Here is an 18,178-nt window from a genome sequence, read left to right as displayed (position 1 = left end):
TTATATGCTACTACTCAATCTCGCCGATTGAGAATTGTACTAATATTAATAAACTAATTATTTATGATGTATTGATTTAGGCCTTTGTTATTAGAACATGTATACAGAAGTTCAAATATTATAAACATCCACCTTTACCAAAATCAAAGTGATGAACCCATTCATGCATTAATAATCATAATCCATTGATACATATTATTCTGAAATAGGCCATTCCACATAAGTACTTTTTCTTAGGAAATTAACGTTTATTTGGGCACTAGTACTTTTAGTCAAGTAACATTTGGAAGGCATGAATTTGACTTGTAACAGAGTATTTTAGCATTGTGGTATTGCTACTTTTTTTCCGGTGAGAATTTCAGTGTTTCTTCTAACTCTGGAAACCATTTAACAAAAAGAAAAACCTGATTAAAACAGTTATTTTAATCTGTAGCAATAAATCTAACATACTCATACAAACAAGGGCATGTTTACTCAATCATATTCTTCCTCAAGTGTTGAGGCAATCCCCTCCAATCCCCTCATTTTTCAGCAAGGCCTGCAAGCCACACAGGGACATACAAAAAAATATAGTGTGTATGTGGTATGACTCCGCAGAAGATGGGAAAATGGGATCTGAAGTCATTGTGCTTTTAGTATACTTTCTAAGGGTTAACAAAAACCTAAAAAGCAGTTGACAGTGTCGGATGAGATCATTTAAAATGTCACTTTTGTGGAGTATGTACAAAGACAGAAGAAACAAGAAACTTAAATGCATTGTCTTTACAACTGAAGTGTTTTAGCAGCTTTAGTACACCCTACAACAAAATAAGTGCTTTTTTTGGCACAAACTCTGCTTTGAACGCTTTGTGTGTTGTTCATGATCACAGCTTTATCAGATGGCTACATGGCCTTAAAAAAAACTTTGCTGCAGGAGGACACATTTGACACAGATTTTACCCAATTGGCAACTCTCTACTATAAATGTTAAACCAATAGTCCCAAATTTGACACTAACTAAAGAAAAAAGTCGGTTTCTCCCTTGTTCCTCTCCAATCTGTACTACATTTAGGGCATTGTGAAGTGTCTGCATTTGTTTGGGATACTGAGTGAACAGAAAGACAAAAAGTGACTTAATAACAAAGAGCATATTGATTCAAACTATGAACAAAGAATAATCTAAGTTTGAAAATAAATATTTTTTCCTCTCCATTAAAAAAAAAAAGAGCAAACGGAACAACATCTGTGTGTTTTCTTCGTCTTTCCACGGTAGCCCAACTCTCTCAGAGGCACTGAGAAATACGGACAATACTCTCTTTTCGATGGGCATGCAGTCCACAGGATCACAAGAACCCTGACAAAAGAATCCTGTGGAGCAGTATCCATTCACTTGTCGGCCGCTGGGTTGAAGATGATAATGGTTTACATCCACTGGAGCAAAAGAGACCTCAGCCTGAATGGACCATCTGCATCTCTTTTTCTCAGTCACTTTTTCTCTCTCTAAGCCACATAGTTGTACTGGTTGGGGTTCTCCTTGTCACGCTCCATATAGTCCCTGTCAATAAGAGACTCTATCCTCTTCTTCAAGTCAGCAGGCTGAAAGAAAAGAAAGGACAGAGAGCAGGTAAAGGTTAACACACGAGGCACATGCCAGTATATCTGCTTGTTTTTATACTTTGAGGTTGTTACAGTGACAAGAAGATTAATGCAAGACAAGCCATCTTCCCAGGGTAAATGACTATTAAAAAAAGTATTTTCTTGTACAAACCAGTTTGGATCTGATTTCAGTAGATTTGTCCACAACCTATCAAACATTATTACCTATCAGACACTATTGTCAGCCTTTGGAGTGGTAGAAAATGACAGAAAATCTGAATATACCATTCAATGATGCAGTTATTGATTAATTGTTCAGCTGTTAAGTAACCAAAAATAGCAGTAAAACGATTTCTAAGTGCATTTAGAAACCGTTTCTCAGTTTCTTGGTTTGTCCACCACAGCAACTGAACAATATTTACCAATAAAATGCCCCTCTAGGTCAAATGTGTCAAACTCAAGGCCTGGGGGCCAAATCAGGCCCTTGGTGGATTACATTTCGGCCCGCAGGATCATTTCTAATTACTATTAGATCTGGCCCGCCGGTATATTGCCTGACCCCAAACATTGATGAACTTGCACCAAAGATGAGATGCCAAGTGTCTGGCTTGAACTAGCATCACAGCAGCACACTGAGTTTAAATGGATGTTTCCTGTTGCACTTTTTTTGCGACAACAGGGCATGTTTGTTTTTTTCTTTGGAGGGAAATTGTTTTTTTGAAGCTGTTGTTGGCCTGTGGAAAAATGTGATCATAAGAAATGACTCTGGAAAAGCTGCAGATAGAGCCATAGGTAATGAATGCAACTGATTATTTCATGTTTAATGTTGTTTTTATAGGCAATAATTTAAGCTTTGTTAGTCCCAGGTTTAATATGTGCAATAAGTTCATTTCAATACGTTTTGCAATAAACATTGAACCAGTCCGGCCCTCGACTAGTACCCATTTTTTAATTTTGGCCCACTGTGTATTTGAGTTTGACACCCCTGCTCTAGGTACATAATAAAGTCAACATTCTTTAGGATTTAAGGACTGAAACTCTCAAACGTCAGTACTGACCTGACCCACAAAAACAAGTTGTGTGTGTGTCTGAAAAGCTACTTTATAAATATTACTTTATATAGTCATAATAATATAATTCTGGTAAAAAATGGAAAGCAAAACAGCTGGTTTTAAATGACTCATAACAAAATAAACCCTGTGACTCTGCTTATGATAAAGCAAGTACACCAATTAGATAACAACACAACAGATACAGGGATAACATTATTTAGAACACTCATATCACCCCATATATACCAATTAGAACATGTTTGTTAATAAATGAGATCCAGTGTTGTGTTAATCACCTTGACAGGGAACTTGAGCTGGTTGTACACTTCAGACATCAAGAGATTATGGCTCAGAGTCTTCCTCATCTTCATGATCCGCACGATGGCAGCATCAATCTGATACTGACGATCCTGATAGACCCTTTCTGTGGTACTGGCTTGCTCCTCCACCTGAGGGAAGACACTCAGTCAAAATACTTCATCAAATACTATGAAAGGAGGAAAGTACGGTGAGATAGTATCATACCGTTTCTTTCATCTGGATCTGGTTTATTTTGATCCTGAAGAGCTTGTGTCTGAAGTCATCATTGCAAGAAAACTTGTCCCCATCCTCCACATCTTTGCTTTTTGGGATTTTGGTGATGACACGTGCCTTCCCACAAGCAAGAGACTGCAGAGTCCGGCGCAGTTCACTGTCCTCTGTAAACCGACACACACAGGGACAGTGTTTTACATCAGTGGTGCTGCATCACAAGTGCTTGACTATTGTAATTATTTCTTCATGGAAGTGCTGCCAACCAAACTTTGATGTGAATGGGATAACACAAACCTATTCCGGTTGCTAGTTTGATCTCCTCCAGTGTGAACTCCTCTCCTTCGTTGAACATCAGCAGCACAAGCGTTTGGAAGAGGGACACCTGCAGCTCCTTCTTGCCCTTTTGTAAGAAAAATCCAAGAGAAGAAATAAATCAGAATCAGAAAGCCTTTATTTGTCTCTCAGCAGGTGTGGTTTAGATTGAGTGAAGTGTGTTTTAACATTAAGCTTTATTCACTGAGTGAGCAAAACACCAGAGCATCCTATATTATAACCAAAATTAGGGCATATGCAAGTTTTCAAAACACATAAAATAAGCTCAAAATAGGCAATTAGACTTTCTTATCATTGCCAGTAAACAACAAAATGGTGCCAAAACGTGCCAAAAAAAGAGGTAAATACGAGCGTGTAATGTTTCCATCATCTTCATTTGTCTGACTGTTACATTTCCCAATGAAGTCAAAAGCCAGATAAAGGTGGGTTTTTTGTTAAGTGGGAAAGAGGCTTCAGTGATGTACCTCTTTATATTCAGCTTTTAAGACACAATGGCCGAGTGTAGATTGCCACTGCAGCTTCCTGCCGCTGTGTTTGCCCAGGTAGAAAGTCTTGAAGATCTCCTGTAGTCGCACCATCTGGACAAAGATAACCGAGGCGTTACAGAGCAACACTCACTAGATTTATTGCACGGCAAATTGTAAAAACAGTATGTTTCCAAAAGATATCGCTATTTGCTCAGCAGCACTGACCTCAGCAGGCAGATGCACTTCCATGGGGACATAGGTTGGCCAGTAACCCATCGTGAGGATGTTCACCGTCAGCTCAATGTTGCCTGGAATGTTTTGGCACTGCATGTACTGCGCAGAAACAAGTGACACACATGGGATGTTATCCTGCAGCCAAATGCAATTCTCCACATTAGGTTATTACTATAAGAAGCTGAAACCCTGTGTGGTGAGGCAGGGTATATGCAGAAATCCTGAGGTCAAATTTAATACCTTTTAAGACCTTTTTTAAGACCCTTTCCATACGTTTTAAGAGCTCATCGCAACTTTGAGTTCTAACCGGTTACATTGGGTACACACTTTACCTCACATTTACTATATTGATTGTAAGATAGCACAACTAAACAGAGTGCAGACAGACTACTCTCCACATGAACTTCAACCTCTCTGTGAAGGTCAGGTTTAATGCAGTATGCTGCTTTGTTGCTTCTGTACCCTGTGCTCTTTCATTCCAGTTAAACTCCTCAGAAACCATTAGAAACCAGTATTTGACCAATAAACAAAACAATTGACAAAACTTTGAACTATGAAATATATTAAACTTTGGTGAGCTTCAGCGGGGTAATGCCATATAGGAGCTCCCTCACAAATACCCAGGGGTTAAATTGGGCTGGGGCTGTCCGGGGCTAAGCCCTGGCACATAGGACGATGCTCTGACGTCATCACCCTCACACATTTGTCATATGTTTACAAAAAACGATATATGTTAAGACTTTTCTCGTTGTTAATATAGACTATATTCGGGTCTACATGTGTTGACTTTACTTTAAAATAGCAGATCTCTGTGACTGGATATACTTTGGCTTAGACCCCGGCCCCACGAGGACGCATACGGTAAAACGCATACGCAAACGCAAAAAAGTCTTCCGTTCACACGCATTCGATTCATTAACGTGTCCGTTCACACTAGACCGCTGGAAATGCTGGAAACGCTGGAAACGCTGTAGTACATATGCCAGGCCTGTAAGTGGCGCTGCTGCCGCCACAAAATACACCAAAAGCAGCGAAGAAGACCCCGGAGCATGGTTGCCATGGTTGCCCTTCTGTTTATTCTCCGTGGTGGACGGCGTGTTCTCCTGCTGTATCTCTCAGGTAGTCCACCAGCAGATGAAAAACACCCACCTCTTCGCCTCTTCCAAGGGACGAGGGAACCGTGCGGCAGAGTTTCCGTTAAAAAAAAATTCCGCCGGTCAATATGTCCGTTAAAGTTTAAATGTTCCATACAAAATTAGAAAAGTGCCGATCAGAGGTCTTCTTTGTTAATTATTGAGCTTTAAAACAAATTGATAACGACTCTGTTCTCTGTATAATAATATAATAATATTTAATAAACGGTGCCTGCCTCTCTTTTCCTCCCCCTCTTCTGACAGCCCACCAGCAGCAGGAGACGTGGGGAGAGGGAGGCGGGCTATTTCATCGTTATCAGAAAATGATCATATAGGGCAGTGGTCCAGGGCCGTATTCATGGGGTCAACATTGGGGGGGGACCAAAAATTCAATAAAAATTTGAATACTAATTTCCTACCACTCTAAAGTAAAATACATAAAAAAATCACTAACACATTGGATACTTTAAAACCTGTTTAACCCCATGCCCCTGCCCGTGGGGGCAAAACACAACAATAGTCACGAAACTGAGAAGCATCCTCAATGTGGGTGGGACAATTTGACGGTGGGTGTGGGCGGGCGGGGGACCTAACCTCCTCTAGGGGGGTCCGGGGGCATGCTCCCCCGGGAAGATTTGTTTTTAAATGTTGAAGTTAAAAGCATCAATCTGGTGCACTTTGAGAGCAACATTAGGGACTAAATCTATGGATACATCTCAACAACACCCATGTGAAACAGAACTGAACAGATTTACTTTTTCTTTATGCATATTTTACAAATCACTCCCTTTTTAAACTGTAGTATGAGTTTGAATGATTTCATACCTGTTATTCTGTTATTCTCTTATTTTGTATAACTATAATGATCATATAAAGGTGTGCCTTGGAAATACTTGTTTTGCATCAATCTTGATACAGGGTACTTATTATATGTTATAGTTTGGATTCCTAAAGCTTTTAGTCTACTATCCCATCATTCAAGGGTGTTTTTCACAATAAGTAATGGTTTATTTTTTGCACGGACACTATCATTTACATTTTTTTACTATGTTCAAACTGAATTTACTTTAAAAACATCTATATTGATTCTGACTTTTTCTACATCCAACTCACAGGTTTATCATTGCTTTGAGAAAAAAGATTATTCATTTAACCATTTTTAGAAGCGAAGATATAGTCAATTGTTCTGCATCGCCCGTTGCCTTGTACTTTAGAAGCTGGCTTAAATTCCCACTCTCCTTCTGATCGCCTCGAAAAGCCAGACCTTGCCGCGCCAAGTACCTCACACCCTCAACAATCTTCATCAGATTTCTTCTTGCTTGTTGCTGCCGTCTTTCAAGCACACCTGAAAGTTGCACATTAGCAGGCTCTGGCTCCTGAATCCTAGTCATCACAGCTAATTTTTGACACTGGCTGTGTTTATGCACACTAAATTTCTCCAGTGCCTTCTTCCAATTGTTATAACCAGTCTTCACAAACGCTGAATCTGCTTTTGACGCAAGCTTAGACTATTGTGCTGCAAAGTATTTAGCACAATAGAAACAGAGGACCCCTTTTACAGAGGGGCTGTAATGGAGCCATGTATGATCTTCAAACCACTTCTCCTGAAAGTAGAGTATTCTATTTGATAGGGTTTGACTGGGTATGACTTTCACATTTGGGTGATTTGGGCAAAGTCCAAGCTCCTCCCCTTCCTTTCCTGTACCTTCATTTTCGCCTGCCTGGCTGCTCTCCCTCTCATTGTCTAACTTACTCTCCCTGCTTGATGGTATTATCTGAAATACATATGAGGATGATCTCATCTTAAATTAACATTAACATTAGACTGCTATGTTGTCATTATTCTGTCTTAACCATCAATATAGCTTCTTTCTGACTTACCTCCATGTCACCAGCGCACACTCTCCCTGTATGGTCGCCATGCTCACATACTCTCTCTCCCTCTCTCTCTTTACTCTGAACACACCAGAGTGAACATGGAAGAAATATCAGTAAACTATTGACTAGAAAGACTGTTGATACACATTATACATGGGGGGACACAGGAGTCTGTACATTAACATTAGACTGCTATGTTTTCATTATTCTGTCTTAACCATCAATATAGCTCCTTTCTGACTTACCTCCATGTCACCAGCGCACACTCTCCCTGTCTGGTCGCCATGCTCACATTCTCTATCTCCCTCTCTCTCTTTACTCTGAACACACCAGAGTGAACATGGAAGAAATATCAGTAAACTATTGACTAGAAAGACTGTTGATACACATTATACATGGGGGGACACAGGAGTCTGTACATTAACATTAGACTGCTATGTTGTCATTATTCTGTCTTAACCATCAATATAGCTCCTTTCTGACTTACCTCCATGTCACCAGCGCACACTCTCCCTGTCTGGTCGCCATGCTCACATTCTCTCTCTCCCTCTCTCTCTTTACTCTGAACACACCAGAGTGAACATGGAAGAAATATTATCAGTAAACAAGCTATCTGACTGGTAACAATACTCACTTTCTCACTGCTCTTAACTTACTTTTTTTCTTCTCTGAGGCTGCCCAAAAAACTGTCTAATGTCACTGCCACCCTTCCTCTTGCTCATGCTTACAGCTTGACCTCTGCGATCTGCAGTTGCTGATGCGATGAATACGGGTCAGCAGCGCAGGATATAAGATAATTAAACATGTTTATTAGCAATTCTGAGCGTTCTAAACCCAGCACAAGCTATGATGCACACTGCAAACCTCCTGCGTGTGAGTATCTTTTAAATGCTTCTGACGATTATGAAATACTATTTCATAATAATTGTAGAGTATTTATTATTTAATTAATTCTGCCACCTTTGGTATTCCATAGGTGTCACACATCAGCGTTTTAAATCTTTCCACACCCTACAAATTACAAAATAAAATAGAAATAATCCACATGAATAAATATCTATTGGATTACATCCAAAACGACACCGTCATTTTCCACAGAGCTGATACTAGCCCGCCAAACCCTGGCTAACAACTGAAACCAGCTAGCCCACAGCTAGTTAGCTACTATTCCTGAAAAGTTTGGTTTTAACATCAGAACTACAAGTTACTTACACAAAGGAGCTAAACCGGAGGGTTCATTAACATTAGCATTACGAAATAAAATAATATAGATTACTTTAGGGCTAACTAGAAAAGATACCAGAACTGATGGAGGGCAAATTAAAACACGACTGACCTGCTTGGAGCATCAAGCTAACTGAAGGTGGACTCAGACGTGCAACAGCGAAATACACCCCCGGGTACAAAATAAGGAACCAATTTACATATGAAAATAAATATCATTTTGGTGTAGTTCACAATAACAGAAAATATAGATTTTCAAGTATACAAATAAACAAAATAAAGAAGTCATAGATTAGCAATTTTATTTTAATTAAAAAATCCCAAAAATATATTTTTTTTGCTATTTATTGGGGGGGACATTTTGAGTGTATCTGAATATTGGGGGGGATGTGTCCCCCCCAATATATATGGTGAATACGGCCCTGCAGTGGTCACCAACCTTTTTAAGCCCAAGATCACCGACCTCGGCCTAGGTGAAAGGCGAGATCTACCTATTGCAGAATTGAGTGGAAAAGACGGCCCAGACAATGCTTCCAATTTGAGGCCTTTTATATAGGCTAATTTTATCTGAATTACTCTTACAATGAAGACTCCATAATCAGCTCACGGCATATAGGCAGGGGTAAAGTGCTATTGGGGGGCGGACCTCACCTCCTCAAGGGGGGTCCGGGGCATGGGCGCGGGAAGGGGGGTGCTGAGGGCGCTGCAGCACCCCCTAGCGGCAGGCAGGGGGTGCGGAGCTCCCTTGTCTGAATTATTATTTGACGGTTATTGCTGCTCCCAATGTGCATAATCTGTGTAATATGTAGCCAATAAATTCCACATTGTTGGTAAAATAATATTTTGGCCTGCCCCGAATGTTTTTTCTGTAGTCCCGGACAATTCTACCTCAATAATATAATACATTAACCGTGCTTTACGTGAACCTCATCAAGACACTAGAAAGGACGGCAGGACTGTAATTTCCCGTGTTCAGTGAATGCAACAGAGGCATGACACCAGACCAATCAGAGAGTTGCATGGAAATAAAAGTGTGCTTGTGTCATTCAAGCTCGCGGCTCTGTGTGTGTGCGGAAATAGCGCATTTAGTGTGTGTGAGAGAGGGAGAGAGAGAGGGACCGGTGCCAGCAGCAGGGACCGTGTTGTTAGCATCTGGTTAGCTAGCTGCACTAACGGACATACGGGGCTGTTTGTTCCACAACAAGCTGGAGGAGAGCTCTCCTCTCAGACTGAGATGCTCAGGTGAGCTAAAGGACTCTCTGAGTGTTTTAGATAGTTAACTTTAGTCTAAGTTATCTCAGTGGGTCTCAAACGGTTTGGTCAAAAATTATTCAAAAGATTATTTCCGCGGCACACCTTCATATGATCATTATAGTTATAAAAAAAATAAGAGAATAAAGGAAAAACAGTTATGAAATACTATATGGCAGTAAAACAAGAATACAGTTTGAAAGGCGAGTGATTTGTAAAATATCCATAAAGAAAAAGAACATCTGCTTACAGTTGTGTTTCATCTGGGTGTTGAGAGATGTATCCATAGATCTCTTAATGTTGCTCTCAAAGTGCACCAGATTGATGCTTTAAACTTCAATATTTAAAAAAAATCTTCCCGGGGGAGCATCCCCCCGGACCCCCCTAGAGGAGGTGAGGTCCGCCCCCCACTCGTAAAAAATAGCACTTTACCCCTGCCTATATGCCGTGAGCTGATTATCGAGCCTTCATTGTAACAGTCGCGGGTTTACTGTGTGTTTGCGTGTGGGGAGTTTTTTTGTGCGTGTTCTATAGTGCCCGTAATAGTGTTCACTGGAGTCCAGCACCTCAGCACCCCCACTCAAAATACCTTCCCGCGCCTCTGGTCCGGGGGGATGCTCCCCCGGGAAGATTTTTTTTTAAATATTGAAGTTGAAAGCATCAATCTGGTGCACTTTGAGAGCAACATGAAGAGATCTATGGATACCTCTCTCAGCACCCATATGAAACAGAACTGTAAACAGATTTTTTTTTTCTTTATGGATATTTTACAAATCACATTAAACTGTATTCTTGTTTTACTGCCATATACAGTAGTCGGCTATTTCATACCTGTTTTTCATTTATTCTCTTATTGTTTGTATAACTATACTGATCATATGAAGGTGTGCCGCGGAAATAATCTTTTGAATAATTTGTGACAAAACTGTTCTAAACACTCAAGAGTCCTTTAGCTCACCTGAGCCCCTCAGTCTGACAAGAGATGACTCTCCTCCAGCTTGTTGTGGCAACAGCTCCTTATGTCAGTTAGTGCAGCTGTGCTAACATCACGGTCCCCGCTAGCACAGGTCCCTCTCTCTCCCTCTCTATCACACTAAATGCGCTATCGCTACACACACACACACAGAGCCGAGCTTGAATGACACAAGCACACGTGTATTTCCATGCAACTCTGATTGGTCTGGTGTGTTGCCTCTGTTGCGTTCACTGAACACGGGAAATTACAGTCCTGCCGTCGTCTCTTGTGTCATGATGAGGTTCACGTAAAGCACGGTTAATGTATTATATTATTGAGATGTCTCAAATATACGTCAATCAAATGGCACCTGCTAACGGGGTGGTGGATGATAGGTTTACATCTAAAAACATATTTTTCGAACATTATTATTTTTATTTTATTTTTACTTTCTTTTGTTACTTTTTTTTTTACGGTCCGCGATCTACCCGCACCACACTCGCGATCGACTGGTTGGCGACCACTGAAATAGGGCTTACACACGGAGCCGTTGGACCCCCAGAGCGTTGCGTATGTCGGTCTACCCACCTTGGGACCCCCCCCACAGAGCGGAGCAAGGCAACGAAACTTAAAATAAGAAGCAGCATTTTACGGCGCGCTATGCATGGGGCCGCCTTGAGGGGGTTTCCCGACATGTCGTTTCAGTAAATTAAAGGGTGTTTCATGTTGTCGTTGCTGTGGGACTTCTTAATACCTTGGAGAATGCCGTTTAATAGCCTTAATTTTCGCTAAATTGATTTATCAACTTTTAATACTTTTTAAGACCCCGCGGACACCCTGTGAGGTCGTGCTGTTTCAGGTGTCGGTGAGCTGAGGAAACAGGATCCATGAAGCCAATCATAAATCCAAGAGTTTGAAAGCTTAATTTCAAAACACTGCACAGAGGTTTTAGTAATAGTATGAGGAAGGATTGTACAACTCTTTTAGCAGTGATAATTGCTTTATCTAGCAAGAATGGCAAGACAACCAGTATAAAAAGCTTATATCATTACAAAATAACCTACAAATTATAGGTGAAAAGCCTGCCTGATTAACCAGTTTGGAGATTAACATTAAATTAACAGTTTAACTCAACATAAACCTGTCCCTGTCACAGTTTCTCAAATGTGAATCTTTGAAAGTTTATTCGGGTGATCATTTGATGTCAGTTAAGCTGGAGGGGACACAGTGGATCATGTCATAGTCCTTAATAGCCCCTTTCAAAATATATTTGAAGGGGCTATTATGATGTGTTTTTTTTGTAAATGTTCTGAAATATATATAAACTCAACAGATAAGCGATACATTAGGACTTAGCAGATTTTACGATAATGGAAATAATCTTTAGTTACAGCCCTTAAAGCAAGTATTCAATTGTCAGGTGACATTCCTTTTGACAAAGTATTAGCTAGGTACAAGGACCGGCATTTTGTTCTGCAGCCCTGTATTTTAAACCCTACCACCCTAGTGTAATGTCTGTAATATTAAATTGCCTTATACATAATCTCACCATCAGGACAATCCAATATGAAACTCACACGATCCTTTTACAGATTCAACCCACTTTTGTAGTTCTCACCTGTTTGAACTGCACCATGATGTCTTTAGAAAGCTCCATATCCTTGAACATGCCCTCCAGTTTGCTAGTGAACGCTGCTCCACATTCTGAGGAAACACAAGTTAAAAGTATTTAGGATCAAGAGTCCCCTTCTGAGATTTATTTCTTTTGTGTAAAGAAGTGACACTGAAGGATTAAACTCACCATGTTTCAGCTTCGACAACATAGATTTTTCAGCATCCACAGAGGCGCTTTTTCCAACCAGCAACCTTTTGGCAAGATCCTTTTTGTAAAAGGCCTCAAAAACATCCTTTCCTACAATGACAACACATCATTACATTAAGATCAACAGAGTTCATAAACTCAAACAAACATGATGGTAAAATAAAGTAACCATTACCATAGATGAATCTAAAAATAATCATTATTTTATCCAGCATCTTCTCCAGTTCTTCGTCTGTTGCTTCTTTGTTTCCTGCCCTTAACTTTGAATCCACGTGTTTTGCTGGAAACCAAAGTATATATTGTACCACGTGTTAATGCATGAAGACTAGGATTATCAGCTGATTGCATGACACAGGAGGAGGTATGAATGTGGGACATGTTAGCTGACCTATGAGCTCTGCAGGTTTATTTGGCCGTTTGTTGATGAATGTCTCGAAAGCCTCCTTCATGGCATTGACAAACTTCTCGTTCTTTATGAAGCAGATGTCAATGACGTGATCCACCTTGTCCTTAAAGTCCAGCAACTCTTGCACCATTGTTTTGTCTTTTTCTGGATTGATTACGATTGTGCTTCCAAAAGCCTAGGTTTTGATTTTTCAAGACATTGAAAACAGCAGTTAGCTACAGAATATGAAAAACAGTTCCTGGCGCTTTTTCTTGAGACTTTTATCTCCGTTCATACCTTTATGTATTCTATCCAGTGCTGCAGGAGGACCTGAACGCCACCTCGCACTCGACTGAAGAGTTGATAGAGAAGAGACAGATCCTGAATTCTGTTCTCATCCAGCAGGTGAGTCAGACCTGAAAGTTTACAACAAGAAAGATCAGGAATCAAGCTGTGGTTTAAAAACATGGTTTTGCTTAGGAAAGTTCCTAAGGGTCGACATGAGCGCAAGGTATTTATATACAATCATACTAACTGGGATTAAAGTCCACTCATACATATGAGTTGTGTACCTTTTTGCAGAGTAGTCGTGAGATGTTCACCCAGCAACTGCTTCTCCACACTAGCAATGAGCGGTTTTCTGAACAGGGGAAAAAAACCAACTCCTGTTACAAATGAATCTTTGTGTTTGTGAAACTGCACATTGAATACTACAGTGTAGGACTCACTGTGTGCTCTGATCTAAATATGTGATGACTCTGTCAGCCTCCTCCTCCAGGCGCTTGCTGACATGATGGAGATAGTCTGGGACCTACAAAAAGAGAGCGGAAAGGAGCCATATTTGAATACATCAATCCATAGGATTTGTTTATAAAGAAAGTCAGACTAGTTAGAATAAACTTATGTTGAGTCAAAAATCCTGAATCATAACTCTCACGCAACCAATCATTTCATGTGTTTCAGTTTTTAATTTAATTTCAAAATGTAAATAGTGACATAATGTGACAGCTGAATCTTGATTGTGCATATATGTAAATAATGACATAATAACAAATAAATTAAATTAAATCACTGGACATAAATATACACTGTTTCCATAACCCATGTTAATAGTAGTAGACCAAATATGTATATAGATATGTCACTATATGTCACTTTAACTCATTTCGTACTTCATAATTTAGATGACCAAATATGTATATATGCTGAAAGTTATTTTACTCTTATTTTTACTCATCTCCTATCTCATAGTCTTTTATTATTATTATTTTTTATTTTTTTATTTTATTAATCTGTGTGAATCTTGCTGTCCTTTTTTCATGCTTACCCTGTTGTTGCTTGTACAACTGAATTTCCCCACGGGGATTGATAAAGGTCCATCTTATCTGATCTTATATGTGCATATATATCACACACAGTATCAGTATTGAGAAAATGTATATATAAATATCTATTTTACTCTTCTTACTTTCCGTTTGAATCAAGCTAAATCTTTTTTCAGCTGAGATGAAGGAAACCCTTCAGTCCTGTACTGCATTCGGATCTCCTGTAGCTATGGATGTGTTAGTGTTCTTGTGTGATGAAGTCCTTTCAGTTTCATTCTGAGTAACTAAAAATAAAGGTCATGTTCTAGATGCAAACATATCATAATACTGGACATAAATGGTGTGACATTGTGTCCAGTCTTGTAAAGAGAAACCATGGAAACAAGCAATATAAACGGGCCCAGAGTACGGTGGTCACATAAATCACCTCTCTCTCCTGCATCAGCCTCTGTCCCTCTGCAGCGTACAGGCGATTAGTTTCCTCCAAAAAGCGTTGCTCAAAGGAGTCTTGATAAATCTGTCAGGGATGGAGAGAACACAGGTTTAATTAAAGCCATTTGTCAACAAGAGACTGACAACTTATCACACCCCGGTTCAGGTGATAATCACAAATACCACAGTTGCTAAAGCATCACTTTCTGTTAGTACAGGAAGTGTTTGGATCCTTAATATAAAAAGTAATAGTCTGTTACCTGCAGGTCAGAGAGCATGCTCAGCAGGCTCCTCAGTAAAGTGCGGTCTATCGCTTCTCCGTTTCGCTCCATCTCTATGAGCAGCAGTATCCCGTCGATGGTTTTACACTGGACCTTCAGATCGCTGATGATGTAGAACCTGAACAGCTCCAGACCCATGTCCCTGCACACCACAGAAGTTGTTCAAACTTTTTTTTTTAAACATATGAATCTGCTAAATGCTAATGTACAACAGCAGACTTCAGGGATCACTCACCAGATAGATGGCAGCATTGAGTTTTGTAAAACATAGGTTCGGTCCAAAAACAAAAATATACTCCTAATCATGATCTGTGAAACAAAGACAGACATAAAAAGTTAGGAATAAGCTGTGATCACATTGTTATTCTTTTTCAAACTTGTTGTTGTTTGATGAAAACAGTTGTAAACAGTTCTTCTGTGAGTTAACTTTCAAATTTTGAGAAAATAACCATGATCTTAAATTGGGTTTGAGACTTTACAATACATTTCATATTTATGTTTTAAGTCCCCCAACTTCATGGAAGCTCAATTTTCAAATCAGTATTAGACAATTTAAACAGGAACATTTGACAAACAAATCGCAAGGAAAGCAGACCTTACATAAACAGACTGTCAAGGGATATGAAAGCCACCACTTCACTTATAAAAGTTATGAAACATACCATTTGTCTGCAGTGATCTTGCCAGCATTTGTCAATTTTCTTTAGGAAAAGCACACTGTCCAAGGCATCCGTATGAACAACGTTAAGGAAGAAGATATGTTCTGCAATATGACTGAATGATCATCACTAAGCAATACAATACTACGATAGATCCACAGACAGAAATATGAAGATGAATAAAATAGTGAAGGATATTCTCTGAATTGCTCAATTTGTGACTTGATGTGGTCTTCACACACGGCCCTCAGCTGTTTGTAAAGCTTGGCAGATATCTTATGGGAGCACAGGTTCTCAACTGCCTGAGGGGACAGAAAAAAAAGTGTCAAAAAGGAAAGTTTAATTATAAATGTGTTTCCTCTGGGGGGTGAACAGGTCAGTAGTGATACCTGATAGAGCTCTTCTAGGTTGTACTTGATTGAAGTGCTGTTCTGTATGGCCTCCACCGCCTCCTTCAGCTTCTGCCAGGTCTCCTGCGTGTAGTTCTCAGGCAATTTGGGTTTTTCTGTGTGCAAAAGACCCCACAAAATAGTTCTTATAACAATAAAACAGTGGACCTCACTGAATCATAATGCCACTAAGCCAGTGTGATTATAAAAACTATTATAGCAAGATGGTCCTGACTATAAAATAAATAAACATGGTTATTGAATGTCGTTATTAGACTAGCTATAGCCTCAGATTTGCACTGGTTTGTTTTTGGATGTATATATTTATTTACTTTTAATCCCTTTATTGTAAATCACTTTGTGCTGCACCCACTGTATGAAAGGTGCTGTATAATAAAGTTATATTATTATAACTATTAATAATGAGAATGCGTCATCTCATTAAATTCATCTAAAAAAAACGTAGGTTAAAGTTCCCAATCCTACTCTATAATCCTGTTACTTCAGGAGAGCAATAACAACTTCATTTTAGATATGTTATGTAAACATTAAGCTTGGCAGTTAGAAACTATATTTATTTGTTTTATTTTAGTCTTTATAGTCTTATTAGGATGTCCAATTATGATTGTTAGAACCTATTTGATGATAAATTAGTGCTTCTAATACATTATTTTTCTAACATATCTAAAATATGTATGCCTACATTTCTTTTACTGAGCCTAGAGTCATTCCCATATTGACACAATTAAGGAAATGTATATTTCCTGACAGATTTGACCATATAGGAGAGCACTGATTCAGCTAGGTTTCTATTATTGTTATATGTACATTGAATTACAGCCTTCAGGTCCTTTTACAGACAATCTCACATCACAATAACAGATTAAATGTTCCACTGTGGACTTGTTAAAAGTTTATATTGCTGATGTTTTGGAGCTTATAGCACAGTATCTCACTGTTTTGTGTGTGCTACCTCTGAAGTTCTTGATGACTAGTTTCTTGGCCGCCCCGGGTTTACTGTTGGAGAAGGTCCCGGAGGAGCCTGCGGGCTTCGTCAGTCCGTTCGCATGGTGTCCCGTCCCGACACCGGGCAGGAACACGGCTTTGCTTTTGTTATTGGAGCAAGAAGCAGCAACGACGGCCGCAGCAGCAGCCTCCTCAGCCATTTTCACATCCAGTCCAATGATATCCACTGAATCCTCAAACCTCAACTTCTTCTGGATGTGCAGCGGGGAGCAGGAGGAAGAGGAAGAGGAGGAGGAATTCAGGGACTTGTCAGCGGTGTCTTCCCTCTCAGAGCCGTTTATTTTCCTCTTCTTCGGAGATGTGATGTTACCGCTGTCGGGTTTGACATCAGTAGCCACTGGTCTAGCCTCCTGGGTTGGCGGTGGTGGGGGATTAGGGGAAGATAAACCTGTTGGAAACATGAAAAAACGGGGATACTAATTCTTTAACAGATTGTCTTTTTCTTGTGATCCAAAACTTCCAGGCTCGCTGGGAGATGAGCTCAGTGTCCGATAGCTTGTGTGTGTCTCAACGAGGACGGAGGGTCCTTTTTACCAGTATAAAACTGATAATAAACAGTAAACTACTCAGCTTCACTTGGACCTAGCCTTGTCTCTTTCTTGTTGTTGCTGGCAGGAGAAGAAAGATGGTCGGCTATTGCTTCCTCTTTTCGCCACTCGTGTCTCACCGCGTTGCACAGTCGTTAAGTATGAGCGGTTGGTAACTGAAGCAGCCGTCAGATACTTATTCACAGAATAAATGTAACTACAGCAGAGAAATTGTCTCATGTGATACTAAAACACCCGTCGGAAAACAGGGAGGAAATTTCGCTCAAAAAAGCTAGTCGGTGACCTACCGGAAGTACTTTGTACAAAAAGTACTTTTTGCACAAGCGTGTTTTTTTCGTGCAGAAAACAGTGCTGTTATCTGCTCTGGCCACAAGATGGCGCCATGTCACTGATCACCAAGGATTGATGTCACGTTTACCATCACGAATTAAGCAAATATGAATGAATACAAAAATATATTTAAAGGGAAATGTACTGTCTAATTTATTTATTGCGCTCACTTTACATTTGTTTACATTAATTTAGACCTCATAAAGTATTATCTTGCTATTATTTCACAACATTTTTGTTACCATTACTTAGAATTAAAAAAAGTTTAAAAAGCATATCAAAACCTAAATAGTTCAATGCACATACATTTGTTTGTCAGACACAAAGTTAATTCAAAGTACGTTG

General features: G+C 39.7%; 1 protein-coding gene across 5 annotated transcripts; it reads right to left on the bottom strand.

Annotated features, from left to right (window-relative positions):
• Positions 1–404: 404 nt before the first annotated feature.
• cul4b (cullin 4B) lies at positions 405–17,818 on the bottom strand. 5 transcript variants are annotated; one of them, XM_079672308.1, is made up of 23 exons: positions 16,903–17,818; positions 15,930–16,045; positions 15,739–15,842; positions 15,544–15,613; positions 15,117–15,190; positions 14,861–15,023; positions 14,596–14,685; positions 13,572–13,654; positions 13,416–13,483; positions 13,141–13,259; positions 12,847–13,039; positions 12,634–12,738; positions 12,438–12,548; positions 12,255–12,340; positions 7,694–7,768; positions 7,452–7,526; positions 7,210–7,284; positions 4,187–4,294; positions 3,959–4,072; positions 3,456–3,561; positions 3,153–3,325; positions 2,924–3,076; positions 405–1,575 (listed from the first exon to the last, which is right to left on the bottom strand). In XM_079672308.1, exons 1-23 carry the CDS (start codon positions 17,354–17,356, stop codon positions 1,480–1,482), a joined length of 2,811 nt encoding a protein of 936 aa, XP_079528434.1. In that variant the 5' UTR covers positions 17,357–17,818; the 3' UTR covers positions 405–1,479. The 5 variants fall into 5 exon arrangements, with proteins under 5 accessions (XP_079528434.1, XP_079528436.1, XP_079528435.1 ...); XM_079672310.1 differs by lacking the exon at positions 7,210–7,284; XM_079672309.1 differs by lacking the exon at positions 7,452–7,526.
• Between the last annotated feature and the right edge of the window lie 360 nt (positions 17,819–18,178).

Source organism: Notothenia rossii (assembly GCF_949606895.1).
Source record: "Notothenia rossii genome assembly, chromosome: 3".
Classification (NCBI taxonomy): Eukaryota; Metazoa; Chordata; class Actinopteri; order Perciformes; family Nototheniidae; genus Notothenia; species Notothenia rossii.
The sequence above is the reverse complement of the archived record's forward strand: the minus strand, read 5'-3'. Positions and strand labels throughout refer to the sequence as shown.

Bases quoted from the DNA above. Each gene is read 5' to 3' on its own strand.
- cul4b (XM_079672308.1), bottom strand. From the start codon at position 17,356: ATGTTTCCAACAGGTTTATCTTCCCCTAATCCCCCACCACCGCCAACC. The intron at 13,655-14,595 runs GTGATTTATGTG...CTCTTTTTGTAG, and splicing joins GGCTGATGCAGGAGAGAGAG to GTCCCAGACTATCTCCATCA. The intron at 1,576-2,923 runs GTGATTAACACA...CTTTTCTTTCAG, and splicing joins AGCTCAAGTTCCCTGTCAAG to CCTGCTGACTTGAAGAAGAG.